This window comes from Canis lupus, chromosome X, assembly GCF_003254725.2.
Source record: "Canis lupus dingo isolate Sandy chromosome X, ASM325472v2, whole genome shotgun sequence".
NCBI lineage: Eukaryota > Metazoa > Chordata > Mammalia > Carnivora > Canidae > Canis > Canis lupus.
The window spans coordinates 83,069,406-83,086,122 of NC_064281.1; the positions used below are offsets into that span (position 1 = coordinate 83,069,406).

Here is a 16,717-nt window from a genome sequence, read left to right on the forward strand (position 1 = left end):
CTGACCATTTGTTTTTAAACATGTGTGTGTCTCCTAAAGGAAAGATTTATTATAAATATCTCAGTAGCAATAAAATTCAAAGTCAGCACTGTGAATATCTCTACTAATCACTATTTTATCAGAACAAGAATCAGCAAAATCTTTGTTATCAATATTTAAACTAAAGTTTTATATGAATAATTTGTTCAGAGGGAGAAGTCTATAGGATAAAGACATTAAAGGGTGGATATAAAGGAGAATATCATAGAAAATGTGAGTGTTAGATACAATCAGATGCCTGCCTGACAGCCTTCTTCCCTGCTAACAAAATCTCAATTCTGTTCATATTTTTTCAGCAGCCATAGGGTCAATCATGATGGTCTTGTTCCTCTTTCTAAATTACTGATTTAGGTATACATAGGAGACATGAATGTGATCAGGAAAGTGTGGAGAGAAGTCTGCTTGAGGAGCTTTTGGAAAAGATTTCCTCACTCTTTAGAAGCACAAGAAAAGGACATTCCCTATTTTTATCTGGAGACAGTTCCACCTATAATATATGATGGAACTGTGGCAGCTATCGTGGGACTGTGGCAGCCATCATGGGACCATAAGACCAACCAAATCATGATGATAAGATAGCATGCAATGGCTTGTAAAGTGGAAAGATGAGTTGAACCTGGTTCATTGATAACATCATTGAGCTGATAAATTAACTGACCCTCGAGTTCCCATACCTTCAAATTTTGAAAAAAAAAATTATTTGGGCCATTGTGTGTGGAACTCGCAGCCAGAAGCATCATAACTGATACAGTAGCTAGCAAATGCTAGAACTTTTACTCCTACTTGCATGTTAAAATAAATACTTCTAAAAATCACTGCCTTCTTCTATATCTGGCCTCCAACTTATAAAAAACCCCTCTGTATTTTTTTCAAATTTAACTGTTATCTTTGGCCTCCCCGCCTTCCTCCCATATCCCTTGTCTTCTTTGTATGTTTCCTCTTTTTGTCTTTGCTCTCCATTCCTTTCTCTGCTTTCTTCCCCTCCCCACTCCTTTATCTTCCTCCAGTCCTAAGTGTCTGTGACTTGAATCTGAAATATGTTTATACATATATTCCACTTATACACATGTAAATAGCATATCTTGCATATTGGGATGGAGGAATTCTTCCCCATTCCAAATGATTCCTTTCATACAGAGATAGCTCTACTAGCAAAACAAAAACAAAAACAAAAACAAAAAAACAAAAAAACACCCTGACCTCTCTTCACCCCCTTACTGATCCCTTCCCACAAAGAAGGAGTGACTTAACCTGACAGGTTAATTTGGAAGGAAAACTAAGCCTGTGTAGCCCAGCCCCTCCTAACCTCTCTTTCTTGGGAGCCAGCTACCTACAGGAAACACATACTCCCCTATGCTCCTCCAGGCTGTATATTTTACAGAAGGCATGCCCTCATGGTGCCAGGATATGGTCATCCTGCAACGCTGTTGACTAGGTGGAGAAGTCTGGGTGATCCTCAGTTTCAGCATTGGGAAGCTCAAATGCCAACAAACAGAAGCCGCATTCTCTAATACTGCTATCATCAATAATAAAGTTAATATAGTCTCATAACACCAGCTCTCTTTTATTTTGAAGAGATTTAGAACTATTCAAACTAGGTGAACTTGGGTCGCAATAAGACTTCTTTTCTCTAGCCCCTTTGAACAGCACTACTATATATAAAACCTTTGTTTCTCTGTTCTTAAATATATTTTATTTATCCTTCATGGCTACATGCTGTCATTGTAGGCGGCTTGACAGTAAAAAGAAATTCTTCAACAATGTGTCTTTGTTTTATAAATGTTTCCTGCAAACAAAAGGTGTTTTTAATTTGTGTGTGGCTGTCTGCTCTTGATTGGGTTGCCTATGGAATAGAGGCTCTTCATAGGAACAATATTGACCTTCCTGATTTTTGAGGGTCTCCATTTATGGTAACTTGTAAATCTTCACTTACTTGATCTAACTCCAGCTTCTCAGGAATTTCATGTTTATCTGCTGCCTCAGTATAAGCTTGATAGAAGGTCTTTTCTTGTGACTCCACTGTAATGGTCAACACAGCATCATAGGCTTCACGGAGCTTTGGGTTGTTCCTCAGGACCTGGTAGGGGGTATGCTTATAAGGTAAACTGTAGAGCAGGGCATCATAAGGAACAAAGACATAGGTTCCATCAGTCATTTTCAGATCATGAGCCCATTCCAAGAGATGCGTCTGAGTCTCTCCCCCAATCAAAGCAGAATGCATACACATGATGATTACTGAAACCAACAAAGCAGGGAGGTTATGGTAGTAATATGTTAGTAAAATAGAATTCCAAAAACCACAGATTGGGAGAAATAAATAAATGTGTTATAACCAATTGGTAAATTATTTTTATCTTATTCCTCTGAGATGATCAAGATGTTGAAGCCCCGAGCTAAGGTTGAAGGATGTTCAGGGACTCTGGATTAAGCATAAGGACAAAACAGACATGTCTACAACCTGCAGAGCCTAATACTAGACAGCAGCAAGAAAAAATTTAGCAAATGGGAGGTAGCATAATGAAGAGGCTTTAGGATTGGAAGATTCAGGTTTATATATTAGCATCACTAGTTATGGTTAGCTGTATACCCTTAGGTAAATCACTTTACCTCTCTCTGCCTCGTTTATAAAATGGAGATCATAAATATATACTTTGTGGGGTGGTAGTGATGATTGAAGGAGCAATTCATATAATGGGCTTAGCACACAGCACTCAAAAAATAGTAGCTATTCTTATACCTAAGAATAAAAAGGCTAGAGGGAGAAGATGGGAGACATTCTCACCATTGCTATTTATTGTCCAGCTCAGCAAACATACATCCCAATAAATTTTGCACAACTGTGCCCACCCTTACCATGGCCATTATAGACAATGAATGATACTAGCTCACATTCACCTCTAAATACTAATGATACTGTGGGTGATATGATCAACTTCTAAAAATCTAACTTCTCTATAATTGGAATTACTTTGCATTCTATTTAATTCTCCCTAGACTTATGAAACTATGTTATTTGGCAAGGATATGCTAGAATAGAGTGGATTAGAGGAGGCCACGGTTGAAGAATGACAGCAAGATCATGAGACTGAAAGTCTTCTATCCAATTTCCCCCTTGGCATGCTAAATGAGTTTAGTTTAAACCCACTTGTGCTTCAGTGCCCACATCTTTCAAATGTAGATTCCAAAGTATTTCACAGGTACATTGAGTAGTTTAATTAGATAATGCCTGGCAAGTATTCTGAGCTCCTTGAAGAAAGGCAAAGGTCCTATTGCTATTGGTAAATATTAATTATACGTGCTTACACGGAACCTTTAATCTCAGGAACTGAGTACGCTTAACTACTTTCAGTGACTGGTCTTTGGCATTTACATATTTCTTCATCCATTTTCAAAAACCTTTTGACACTGGATAAATACTCCCAGAAACTATCCCCTTTCACCTAGAGCTGACACCTTTCAGTTTTTTAAGGAGTAACTAGCAAGTTATCAAGATGATTTAAATTAAACACACACAAACACAGCATAATCTGAGTTTTCAAATAACCATTAGTGCCTTCAATATAATCGACCCAAAAGGTTTTGCCTGTATTCTGATTCTTAAATCTTCCTTCAGATACTGTAGGATATCTTTGGAGCTAGTTTATGAGCCACAGGAGGAATTCAGTCTCCTTTGTGCATAATTACACATTATATAATGGGGAAATGGAGTGCCAGAGAGGTTTGACAAGGCAAGAGCTGGATTCAGAAGGAAAAATAAGAACCAAAGACATCGAACTCCCTAAATTTGGTTACACTATTAAACGTGAATTGGTTTGGGCAAATTAGTACAGTAACAGATCCATTGAGGGAGAGAAATGAGTTATGTCTGGTGTTTCCGTTAGTTGGTCAGTTTGTCCACCAGGATCCTTAGCAAATAAGTCCATATTGGTATCTTTCTTTGACAAAAACAGAGATTAGTTGACTTGACCAAGATTACCCAACAGAGATAAAATTGTATTTACTATCTTTCAAGGAATATTAAAATTATTTCATTAGATGGAGTATGTTAAATGGAATTAAGTGCTTTATGTTGGTTGAAATACCGCAAATACTTTAACATACATTATGTGTAGTGGGAGCCATGGTGTACCACTCAGATGTACACTTGACGACGGAAGCAGTCATTCTCCTAGTTGCTGGTGTGTGTGTGTGGGAGGGGGGAGCTGCGGCTGGTGTTAGGAGAGGATAGCTAACACCTCTCTAAGAATTGCCCTCAGCTGAAGAGAGCCACCACTCATAAGGTCACACTTCCTCAGAAGTGTGCTGGAGCTGGCTGGTGCTAGTTCACAAGAGCCTGGAGTTAAATTTTCAGGGATTTATGTGTGCTAGTCAGTGTCAGACTTATAGCTTGAAATTGGGTATGGTGGGAGTGATTATGGAAATCACTCCATGAAAATCAGCAAAGGTTACAAATCAGGGGTATGTTCCCCTGACAAGCCAGCTATTAAATAATTATTATCACATCGTACCCCTTTCTTGGCATCAGCTTGTACCCAATGACCAGTCAAGTACTGTGTCTTATTTATCTCTGGATCCTGGTACATATTATGAACCCAATGAACATCGTTTAAATGAATGTCTGGTTGTACACTTGGGTATCTTTTGTGGATTCCTTGAGATGTGAAGCATGGGCATATTTGGATTATTAGTATGAAGGAAAAAGTTGAAGCAATATTTACTGAGCAGGTAAATTCTACCATATTTTCCTTAATGCTTAGTGTCATTAACTATGCTCAAGACCTTGCCCTCAACCTTAATCTCGCCTTGTAATTTTTCTCTCCTTGGCCCATACTAAGGATATTTTAGACAAAGAATCAGAATGTTCAAACTGGAAAGACTCTGTGAGACCTACTAGTTCCTTTCATTCCTCTATTATTTGATAGATGAGCAAATGTAAGCCTTGAGAGGGTCTGGTCACAGGCTCCCTCATTTTTTGCATGGCAAGACCTCACCATTGAACATGACTAAAGTAGGAAGCAGATATGCTGAATTCAAATAAGTATCTTAATTTAATAGATTGAATGCTTTGTGAACAGAGATTTGTGGATGCATCTGTTCTACATGATGATTTTACTAAATAGCTTTATTATCTCAAAATTACATTCATTAAAATGGGATTTTTACCTGTAAGTTGTTGTCAGGAAAGGATTAGTGGACAAGGCCTGGGTCATTGGGTGATCATTGAAGAATACTAATTTGTAAGTTTCCATCCTGATTGTTAATAGTCAGCCACTCTCTAGCCAAAACAAGGATCAGGAGATACATCCTCCTGAGATCCCATCTCACCACAGTATGATACTAGCATTTTCTCTGAGCTTCCTGAACCCCACTCAAGATATCCAGCAGCTGTGTCTTCATACTGTAGTACCCACTAGGGCAGGCTGTCCAGGACCTTCTCTTTCACCTTCAACACCAGCAGCTAGAAACATCATGAACCTCCACAAGAAGTCTATTACTAAGTTGCTCAACTCTTTCCCTTCTTGTATTGAAATAGTCTGTCTGATAGTTCCTTGAGATAGAGGAATTGTGTCTCTTAGAAGGCAAAGTTTATTTTTTTTCTTTCTTGCATATTACTGTCTATAGAGTCCTTAGTGGAGGAAACTGAGCCCAGTCTCACATCTAAGTCCTTAGGAGTCACATTCATACTAAGAGCCCATAGTCTTGCTCCCAGTCCACAAAAACAAAACCCCCCTCACCCCACATTCTACTGTTCTTTATCTTCATTTTAACCCTTTTGTGCCATCTCCTATCACTGAAATTTATTTTAACATATTATGTTTTAACAAATGTTGAGAGAGGGGGGAAGGTACATGGGCCAGAGGGAGGGGGTGGCATGCTGTGTGATTTATCCCAAGTCTCACATTCCCCCAGGATTCAGCCATCTGGCCATACTGTGAAAGAAGTACATCCAGACCCTCTTCCTGTCAGCTTTCTTCTAGGCAGTCTATAAAATGAATGCATAAGAAGAGGGTGGGAGACTCTGGAATCTGCATGTTTCCCAGCTCTGCCCTACAGTGTGTGATTCGGTACAGGAGGCCTTCAAAGCACAATGTAAGAACACTGCACCGAGGCGATGTGTGACTGTTTTTATCAGCTGAGGATATCCTCTGTCCCCCAACACACACATTTTTTGGCTTTAAGTCCAGAGACCACCACTTCCTTACCTGCCACCTGTGTTGAACCAGTGCAAGTAGCTCAGTACTATGTCAGACACACGTTTCATTTAATGGCCATTCTACCTACATCAGATTGTGTTTTCTCATATCCAATAAAACTGGTACTACGAGTGCATTTATTGCCTTCACATTGCTGCCCATCTTGAGAGAAGTTTTTAATATTTCGCCACACCTTGCAACATATGTTTTCTTTGACTTTTTAAAACTGCTAGACAGAGAAGGCCTCTTAAATGCTGGAAGTCTAGATGCTGGAAGCCTCTTTAGAGATTTCTTCTTGTGCAGGGTCTTCAATAATTTTATCATTACCCATTGAACCCATTCATGAAAGTGGGTTGTCTTTGACCATTTACATTGACTTATACTTATCTCTACCAAATTCTATACCAAATTCTCTATCGACACAAAGGCTCTTAGCCATAGTATTATGTCATTGTTGTTACTACTGTAGGAAAAGAAGGCCAACACCAGCTACCTCCAGGTGCTTAAAAGAATTTCATCAGTGGGCCCAACAATTAAGAAAAAAATGGAAGAGCTGAATTATACACCTACATGGCACACACGATCTTAAGTGAGTATGCTTTAGAGACATATCTCAGGTAGGCAGGAGGCAGTAGAGTATAAGTCTTTCACTTGACCCAGTGGTTCTCAAAGAATGATGCCTAGACCAGCAGCATCAGCACCACTGTGAACTGGTTAAAAATGCAAATTCTGGGGCTCTTCCCCAACCTTCCTCCCTGAAGGAGAAACTCTGCAGAAGGAACCCCACAACATGTGTTTTAACAAGCCCCAAAGTTTGAGAGGCATTGTTTAGACCAACCGGAGCATATAGCCTGACTTTCCCATTCACTAGCTGTGTGACATTAGGCAAGATCTTTAACCTCTTTTGGTTTCTATAGTCTCATCCATAAAGTGTGTTATTTTTTTAAAGATTTTATTTATTTATTCATAGAGATGCAGAGAGAGAGAGAGAGAGAGGCAGAGACACAGGCAGAGGGAGAAGCAGGCTCCATGCAGGGAGCCTGATATGGGACTGGATCCAGGGTCTCCAGGATCACGCCCTGGGCTGCAGGCGGCGCTAAACCGCTGCGCCACCGGGGCTGCCCGATAAAGTGTGTTAGATAATAATACAGGGATATTGCAAGAATGGAATGAGATGGTCTATACAAAGCCCTTGCAAAATGACTAGGACACAATACACTCTCAGCAAATATTAGCTATTACCAATGTTGCTGGGTTTTTTTTTTTTTTTTGGTCTTTTTTATGTATAATAATCTCCAATAGATGGGAAGAGGCTAGCCAGATCCCCAGCAATAACATCGTAATAAGCTTTTTAATTTCGAACAAACGAAGACCATTCTGTGTCCTATTTACTAAATATCATATTGTAATGAAGCATTCCCAATTTGAAAGGATTTAAAGGCGTCCCCATGGCTCAACAGCCTGGTAAACCCAAATGGAAAGGATTTCACAAATCAGCCAAGCATTGATAGGCAAAAAGGTGAGGAGAGGAGTGGAGGGCTTGAAATAGCCATTTGAAAAGTTCCCCAAAGAGCTTTTTAGTGAGGCCTCCTTCTAGCCTTTGTGAGATTAAGCAAAAAACAAAAACAAAACTCCTTTGGGTCATTGCAACCCCACAGGTGCTCCGCCTGGTGAGTGAGTGCTCTTTTATGCCAGGGGATCCAAATCTCCATCAGGGCTAATGGTCTAAGTAGAGAATGAACTGGATTTTGGCCCTCATGCCCACTCAGCTTGATCCCCTTGGGCCAGCCACAACCTCTATAAGCACAACTGTAAATTGAGGACCTTTGTCTTCGATTACTATCTATATTATTTGACTTTGTCAGAAACAAAGATTATTGGTAATTGCTTCTGAAGCTTCAAGGAAAATGAGCAAGAAAGGCTGAAACCCCCCTTCTCTGGGACTTCATTTACTCCATTGTTTGTCGTTAATAAAGGCCTACACCTACCTCCTTGTTATGTGAGACTCACAGGTGTTGTACAACTTGAAAGGAAATACCTATCTTTTGGGTAATCCTGGATTAAATGAGATTATCTATATGCAAATACTTTGTAAACTGTAGAGAGCTGTTCACATGTAAAGTGGTATTATGGTTGCTCTCATTGTCTCTATGGCAGCGTCTAGTAACACCCCTGCTATTTCCCCTCCGAAGAGCCCACAGCTATTATTATTGTTATTATTATTATCATCTTTACTACTACGTGTTATCACCACCTCAGTATCCTGTGAGAACAATTTAGACCTGATTCTGAGAGAGACGTTTCTTCTGACTCCAGTGAAGTGCCAGCGATGCTTCTTCATTGGAAATCTAAATTTACAGAAAGGACAAGCGACCCACCAACCAGAAGTAGATAAACCTCCTCTCCCCTTCATCCTCACATCTACTCCTCACTACACCACCACCTGGGGCTGGGACCACTGTTATTGTGAGCAGGCTGGACAAAACCAATCTTTCAACAATTTTTTTTATTACTGCCAGATATTGCTGGGCCTTTCTGAAGGAAAGAATCCATTTCCACCATATTTTGTACATCACCAAGAGTCCTTCTCTGAAGGTTCGGCCAGGGACCCACAGTGTAAGAAGTAGCCTCACAGCCAACGGAATAGGGAAGAGGCTGGGCTGGGCTGAGCTCACACAAAAAGCTTAGTGCCTTTTAATCAAGAGAGATAACAGCCAGGAATACTTGAGCAGTCTCCGTCCACCCCGAGAAGAGGGGCTAGAAAATCAGAGATTTGATCTAGTATGTGCTGTGCTTGGTGTGTTGTTAACCTTCCTTACCGCCCTATTGCCTCAGTTCCTACTCACTGGCCTCTGGCTCTGTTTCTCACCAGATCTCCCACTTGCTTGATGGGATAAAAAATGTGCCCCTTACCCCCAGGCCACTCAGTTCGAGTCCTGATAGTCTGTTTATGTACATGCTCTGAATCCTGCCTCTCATGCTTGCACTGGCTGAGACACTGCTCTCACTAGCTTACTTTGATTCACCCCCATTCCACAACTCCCACTGTCGCACCCTACCCACTGCTTCAGTGAGCCCTCAGGTGCCAACAGCTGGCTGTACCAGATCCAAGTCCCACACATCTTTGGCTACGCCACACTGGTAGAGGTCATACTGAGGCCACATCCCAACTGATGGCTCAGTTTCCCTGCTCCCCAGCCCCAGCCCCATTCTGTCTCCTGTCAATAAGGTCCCAGCATGCCTCATCTGAGTCTGCCTATGTTTTGTCAGAAACCAGAGGCAAAATCCTGCAGTGCAGAGCCTTGTCCTCATTCCCTTTTATCGCCTTGAGTCCCTACTTCATTTCCTACCCAGAGTCTGCCTCTGCTCAATAACCACAGACTTTCCTCTCTAGGCTTTTCCTTCTCCAATCTTAAAACTTCCATTCCTTTAATGTGCTGGTGCATAGTGTTCTAAAGAAGACAATCTGATTAAACCAAGTTATATTAAGACAGAAATGACTGGCAACCTAAAGTCAGGACCATTGATTTGCATTTTCATTAACTTAAAGCAGTGGTTCCTAACCCTGGCTACATTTTTACAGGCACCTGGAAAGCTATTTGAAAGATCTCTGCTGGGGCCCCACTGCAGACAACCAGAGTCTCCACAGGTGGCATCCTGGCACTGGTCATTTTGAAAAAGTGTCCAAGTACTTCTAGTATGCCATCAGAGTGAGAAACATCGACCCAAAGGAATGAATCTTGAATAGTGGGTCAATGATATGTACATCTGCTACGTCTCTGACTCGGACGACTTGTGTGTGGCAAGCACTCAGTCCTAACTTCACTCAGTCTGATGTCCAAAGTGCTTCAGAGCCTGGATTTATTTAACATTTCATGGTAGAGGCCAAGCTGTCATTTCAAAGAGTATACTATTTAGAATGGGTGGGATGGGAAACACTCACTGAACTGTAAGCTCGCAGGAGACATGGGGCTTCATGAAGATTTGTGACATATTATAAAATTACGATATTAAATCTGTTAGCCTGTTTCTGGCATGACTCCTCCCTGGAAATGGTTTTATATCTTTAAAAATAATTCTGTGCTCTGCTTTGAAAGTATCAAGCTCTATTATGAAGTAATCAGAGCCCCACTGATTGCTTAACATTATAGGATCTTGTAGACTGGAGCTGGAAGCAGACTACTGTAGTTCTGGGAATGAAACCTTCTTGTCCTCATCTTCCCATAAGGATCATAATGAAGGTCCAATACTGGTGACCTTTGAAATTTAAAATGGGTTTCTGTTTACAGGCCAGGCTAAACGGGACCATTCTCTAACAAACTCATTGTTATGTTAAGGAAATGACTGGGACCAGGACTAATCCTAGCACTAATCAATTTGAGAAGGAGTTTCTGAGCTGGCCGGTCTCAAGTGGTGCAAAGGGGAAATGAACAGTGTTCCACAAATCTCTGCCACTTTCCAGAAAAAAATGTAAAGTGGAGATTTAAAACACTGGACTAGAAAATATCAAAACTGTGCCACGAGGGCTTGCTGTAAGAGTGAGTAAGAGACATCTGATTCCAGAGGACCAGGAAGGGCTCCTCTTCCCCCAAACCTACCCAGCTAGCTCTGGTGGCGGAAGGTTTGCAGGGTCAGTCCTTTGCTTCACGCTCTGTCCATTGCCTCTGCAAGAATCACCTTTGAGCGTCAACCTTCTCATGGGAAGGGAGAGGTAAAAATCTGGGCATTCTCCACATTTTACTATGCTTTTATCGATCAGCTAGGGCCCTCTGAATCAGTTAGCTGTGTGTTGCAAAGAGATAAGCCCTATTTTGGGGGTGGGGGTAAGAGGACAGAAGGGATGTATATTTTGGAGTCCAGAGAAGACAGGTTCCAAGTGAAATGTGATGAAGCAGGTGACAAGAACGGACCAAAAGGGAGCCAGAAGAGCACCCCGCTTTGGCTGATCTGAAACTACAGGGGTCCTATAGGCAAGAAGGGTACGTGGCTACAGTTGCTCTTGATGCTGCGTGTAGGCACTGGAATCCAAGGGCATCTTAACTGCCAAGTTCTTTGTACTTGTATTTCGTTCATAAAATAGGCTCTCTTGAAGCCAGATGGTCTTCGAGCCTGAGTGGGAGTGAAAGAGGGCAGACGCATGAAAACCTGGGGGGGGGGGGTGCTCTCCTAGGGTGGAAGGGTAGGAAACCTTTTGGAGATCGTTTTTTTTTTTTTTTTTTTTTTCCTCCCGAAACCACATTTAAACCTCAGCGGGGAGAAAGCACTCACTGCGAATTCTGTCAGCCTGGCGAATCTGTTGCAGAGCTTTCCGCATGCTCTGGCTGTCTTGTCCCGTGGTCAGGACGACCCCTACAGGCAGGCCACGGCTCTGAAGGGCACTTGCAACTCGGTTGGCAGTGTGTACCCAAATGTCTTCATCTGAGGAAATGACTCCGGCATGTGCCCACTGGAAATATTTCATGACAGTTACCAGCACACGGATGGGAGAAGGGAGCGTCCGAGAAAAGGTCGGGTAGCTGTTTTTATTGTCTAATTCGTAATTCACACAAGCCCAGGAGAAAATCCCTTTGTTCCAGCTGTTTCCCAGGAGCGAGGCTGCCTCACAGTAGCCAGGATTGGCAGGGCCAATAAATCCTGAGGCCATCTGGTGGTGAGAAATGAAACTGGCAAGGGCTCTGGCAGTCTGGCAGTCTTCATTGAGAATCACATATTCGAAAGAGTAACCCGGGTCAAATGATGGGTCCCTGTTGACCCGCTCAATGGCTAATCGAGCAGCGACCTCAGGCAGAGCCTTTGAGAACAAAGGATCACAAGCCCAAGGGCCCACAACCCCTATCTTGTAAGGGGGCGCCCACACCTGCTGAGGGATGGACATGAGGGCCAGGAGGTACAGGAACTGCAGGAACTTGCAGGCTGCAAGGCCACGGTGTCTTCGCTGTCTTCTGGGAGCCGCAAGCCAGAGCATAAGGTGAGAAAAAGGCCAGGATCCCAAAAACATAGCCCTCCTGCTTCTAGTAAGCTAGCGAAGAAATGTTGGAAGGTTAGTCTGCTTTACTGAGATGGACAGTGGTGTTTCCAAATGCCTGCCAGAGGGAAAAATTCATTACTTGCATTATTCCTGAAGCTTCTGGAAAGATTGCTTATCAAGGAATGGCAAAAGAATGGCAATACCCAAACTGAAAATCTCTTTCCCCTACCCTGACCCAGACTCCTCTTCTTCACATACTGCCTGTGTGTACTCCTCATCTCAATAGATGGCACCTCCATCACTGTTCGCCCACTTGCTCCAGTCAGAAACCTGGTAGTCAGCTGAGATTCTTCCTTCATCTCTAGCCCTACGTTCGATCTATCACTGAGTCATGTTGATTCAACTTCAGCAATAGCTACCCTCCTCACAGCATTGTAAGGATTACATGGATAAACATACAGCAAGTGCTTACAACAGGGTCTTGCATTGTATTAGTGATATTATTATCATTATGATATTTTAAAATTTGTTCATTTTTCTCTACCATAATGCTTCTTGGAGAGAGACACAGATATAAACAAATAATGGCAATGCAGAGTAAAAAAATAGTATGATTAAAGTAGCTCAGCAGAGGAAGATAGAGAGCATCACCCAAACACTGATTTCATGGGAGGTGAGGAGGGACAAGAAGGGTCTCCCTAACTTGAATATTGAAAGAAAGATAGCTAGGTAAATGGGGTTATGAGGGACTTGGTGCTAAGTGCCTTCTAGGCGGAAGGAACAGTGTACAGTAACACCCAGGGTTTTTTTTTTATAAATGTTTTTATTTTTTTAAAAATTATTTATTGATTGATTGATTTGAGAGAGAAATAGAGAGAGCATGAACAGGGGGAAGGGCAAAGGGAGAGGGACAAGCAGACACCTCACTGAGTGCAGAGCCCGACTGGGGGCTCGATCCCAGGACACTGAGATCATGACCTGAGCCAAAGTCAGACACTTAACTGGCTGAGCCACCCAGGCACCCCTGAAAATTGTTTTTAAAGAAGAAGATAGGGCAGCCTGGATGGCTGAGCGGTTTAGCACTGCCTTTGGCCCAGGGCGTGATCCTGGAGACCTGGGATCGAGTCCCACGTCGGGCTCCCTGCATGGAGCCTGTTTCTCCCTCTGCCTGTATCTCTGTCTCTCTCTCTCTCTCTCTCTCTGTCTCTGATGAATAAATAAATAAAATCTTTTTAAAAAGAACTTCATTAAAGAGGAGGATATGTTAGAGTCTCAGAATTCCAAGGCATTTGTTCTGCTCAGATCTATGATGTCAGCTAAGGCAAGGGCCAGGTCACCAAGAGTCCTATATGCCATTCATAGGTTTTTCAGTTTAATCCAGTAGAAAATAGTTTTAAGCAGAGAAATGGCATAATCAGATTTCCATTTTTTTAAAGAAATGCTTTATTTTGATTTATTTTTAATATTTTACTTATTTATTTGAAAGAGTGAGAAAGCACAAGCAGAGGGAGCTGCAGGAGATGGAGAAGCAGGCTCTCCACAGAGCAGGGAGCCCAACGTGGGACGCGATCCCAGGACCCTGAGATTACGACCTGAGCTGAAGGCAGATACTTTACCGACTGAGCCACCCAGGCACCCCAGATTTCCATTTTTATTTTTTTATTAAGATTTTATTTATTTATTCGTGAGAGACCACAGAGAGAGGCAGAGACACAGGCAGAGGGAGAAGCAGGCTCCATGCAGGGAGCCCGACATGGGACTCGATCCCAGGTCTCCAGAATCATGCCCCGGGCTGAAGGCAGCGCTAAACCGCTGAGCCACCCAGGTTGCCCAGATTTCCATTTTTAAAAGATTGCTCAAGTAGCAGTGTGGCCAACAGATTGGAAGGGGTAAGACTGGATGCAGAGAAACCAGGTTAGAAGCTGTTGTAGTAAAAAAAAAAAAAAAAAAGAAGCTGTTGTAGTAATTCCATATGAGAAATGATGTCTGAACAAGGGAGCAGTTGTGACGATGAAGAAAGGAGATGAAGTCCACCCAGATTAGAAAATATCAATGAGATTAAGAAAGTGGAACCAACAACAACTTGGCAACTGACAAGATGGAGAAGGGAAGGAGAAAAAGGACTCCAGGATGATTTTGAGCTTCTCAGACCTAGACAACTGGGTTAGAAAATGATACAGGTCTCCAAGATAGGGAACACTGCAGGAGGAGTGGGGAGATATAATGCATTCCATTAGACATGATGAACTGGTCATGCCTGTAGAATATTCAAGTGCTATGTCCAGTGAGCAATTTGACACACTGGATCTCATCATAGAAAGCTGAGCTAGAGATAAAAATTTGAGTATAGGGATCCCTGGGTGGCGCAGCGGTTTGGCGCCTGCCTTTGGCCCAGGGCGCGATCCTGGAGACCCGGGATCGAGTCCCACGTCGGGCTCCCGGTGCATGGAGCCTGCTTCTCCCTCTGCCTCTCTCTCTCTCTCTCTCTCTCTCTCTCTCTCTCTCTGTGTGTGACTATCATAAATAAATAAAGAAAAAAATAAAAAAAAATTTGAGTATAATCAATTGATAGAGGATAATTGAAGACATGTAGAAGATTGACAAAGAGTTGTAAAGTAGAGAAAGAAGAGAGGACAAAATTCTGAGAATCCACATCACTTAAAGGTCAGGCAGAGAGAAAGGAGGTAATAATGAAAACTTATATGACAAGTCCAGGGAAATAGCAAAATACAAGAGATGGGGTGGCATCTTACAATCCAAGGAAGATGAAGCTTGGAGGATGAATAGTGTTTATCACATCTCCCACTCTACTGAGAAGTCAACTAAACATTGGATTTGGACTCAGAGTAAGGCTGCCAGTTAAGGGACCACAGTGAGTCAAAAACAAGGATTAATGAAGTGGAGTCAGTAAATGTAGAGAACTCTTTCAAGGTGATGCATGCATAAGCCTTTCTCTATTTTGCCCTTGCCTTTATACCCCCATCTCCTACTGTTTTCACCTGATGCTACAGTACATTTCTTGGAGTTCTATAGACATATATCACATAGCCTGTGAAGCATAGGATTTGGAAAATGCCATTCCTTCTGCCTGGAATTCCCTCCTCCCTCCTCTCACACTCTACTTCTGGGTTCTTATGAACTTTACCTTCAAAACCCAACTGAAGGGATCCCTGGGTGGCACAGCGGTTTAGCGCCTGCCTTTGGCCCAGGGCGCGATCCTGGAGACCTGGGATCGAATCCCACGTCGGGCTTCCTGCATGGAGCCTGCTTCTCCCTCTGCCTGTGTCTCTGCCTCTCTCTCTCTCTCTCTCTCTCTGTGACTATCATGAATAAATAAATAAAATCTTAAAAAAAAAAGAAAATGTCAAAAAACAAAACAAAACAAAACCCAACTGAAGTGTTCCCTCCTCTATGCAGCCTGAGTTAACACCCTCAGATTGAGTTCATTGTTTTTTCCATCTTTGCCTCATACTTATACCCATTAGGGAAGGTGTCAATATGATTTATAAACTGCCCCTATTTCTGGTGTATATTATGACATGGATACTGTTCGATATCTCTATATGTACAGGACCTCATACTTTCAACCACAAAGGATGAGCAATAATGAGGGCAACTCCCTATGGGGAACAGAGCCCACTGGATTGGGAGCTCCTAGAGGTCTTCTTCATAGTCCCAATGCCTAGCCAAGTTATCAAGATAGTAGCTATCAGATAAATGGTGAAATGAATGAATAACAGAGTAAGGTTGATCCAAAGTCAGAAATAATCTCTCCAGACCTAAGAAGAAGAATTAATAGCTTGAGGGAGATGTTAATAAAGAAAATCCTTAGTGAATTTTCAATTTCTAATCAAAGATCAAAATAATGGATGTCTCTCTTCAGGGCTGATAATCAGTGCAGGTGGGTACCAGTCAAACTCAACTGGTTGTTTATTACTGGCAACAAACCTGCCTCTGCCAGGCCTGTTGGTTGTTATCTTGAGTCCCATTCCTAATATCATGAGAAAGGGACTCCTCAAGAGACCAGCTGGGGGCACACCTGCAGGATCCTAAAGACCTACCACAATAGTATACCCCAACATTTGTAAACAAGTGAAAGTGGGTTAAAATGAGGGTCAAGAAAGACTTAGGAAGGAAATGTCTCACAAAACAGCATGAGCCAGAGGCTGAAGGGTGTATCTGATAAAGAAGGGGAAATTCTCAACTTTGCTTCCGCGGGTAGTGGAAAGGTGGTTCTGGGCTGATTATATCCATAAGGGCATCAAATCTATTCCTAGACCTGCAAAATAATCTAGCCCAATTTTCATTCGCCCAAATAAGTTTATTCTGTGTGCTATGTTGAAGGCATGAGGGTGAGCTTCACAGTGGATGAGGTATGAGATGTAGACTTAGCCTTCAAAGAGCTCCCAGCCCAGCACTACAACCTGAGCTCTATTCAAGAGCTAACATGCTTCTCTTCCCACTCTCCCTCAGCCAGTCTTTTATCTGCCACAGCAAAACTTGGAAGCCAGGGCAT

The 16,717-nt window shown here is 42.3% G+C and overlaps 1 protein-coding gene across 1 annotated transcript in view; it reads right to left on the reverse strand.

Annotated features, from left to right (window-relative positions):
- The window catches only part of GUCY2F (guanylate cyclase 2F, retinal), a 98,374-nt gene extending 86,143 nt beyond the window's left edge, over positions 1 to 12,231 (reverse strand). Inside the window, exons 1-2 of the mRNA XM_025431863.2 lie at positions 11,502 to 12,231; positions 1,973 to 2,274 (exon numbers count right to left, since the gene is read on the reverse strand). Of these exons, the coding sequence (XP_025287648.1) occupies positions 1,973 to 2,274; positions 11,502 to 12,231 (1,032 nt within the window). The remainder of the gene's footprint in view (positions 1 to 1,972; positions 2,275 to 11,501) is intronic.
- Between the last annotated feature and the right edge of the window lie 4,486 nt (positions 12,232 to 16,717).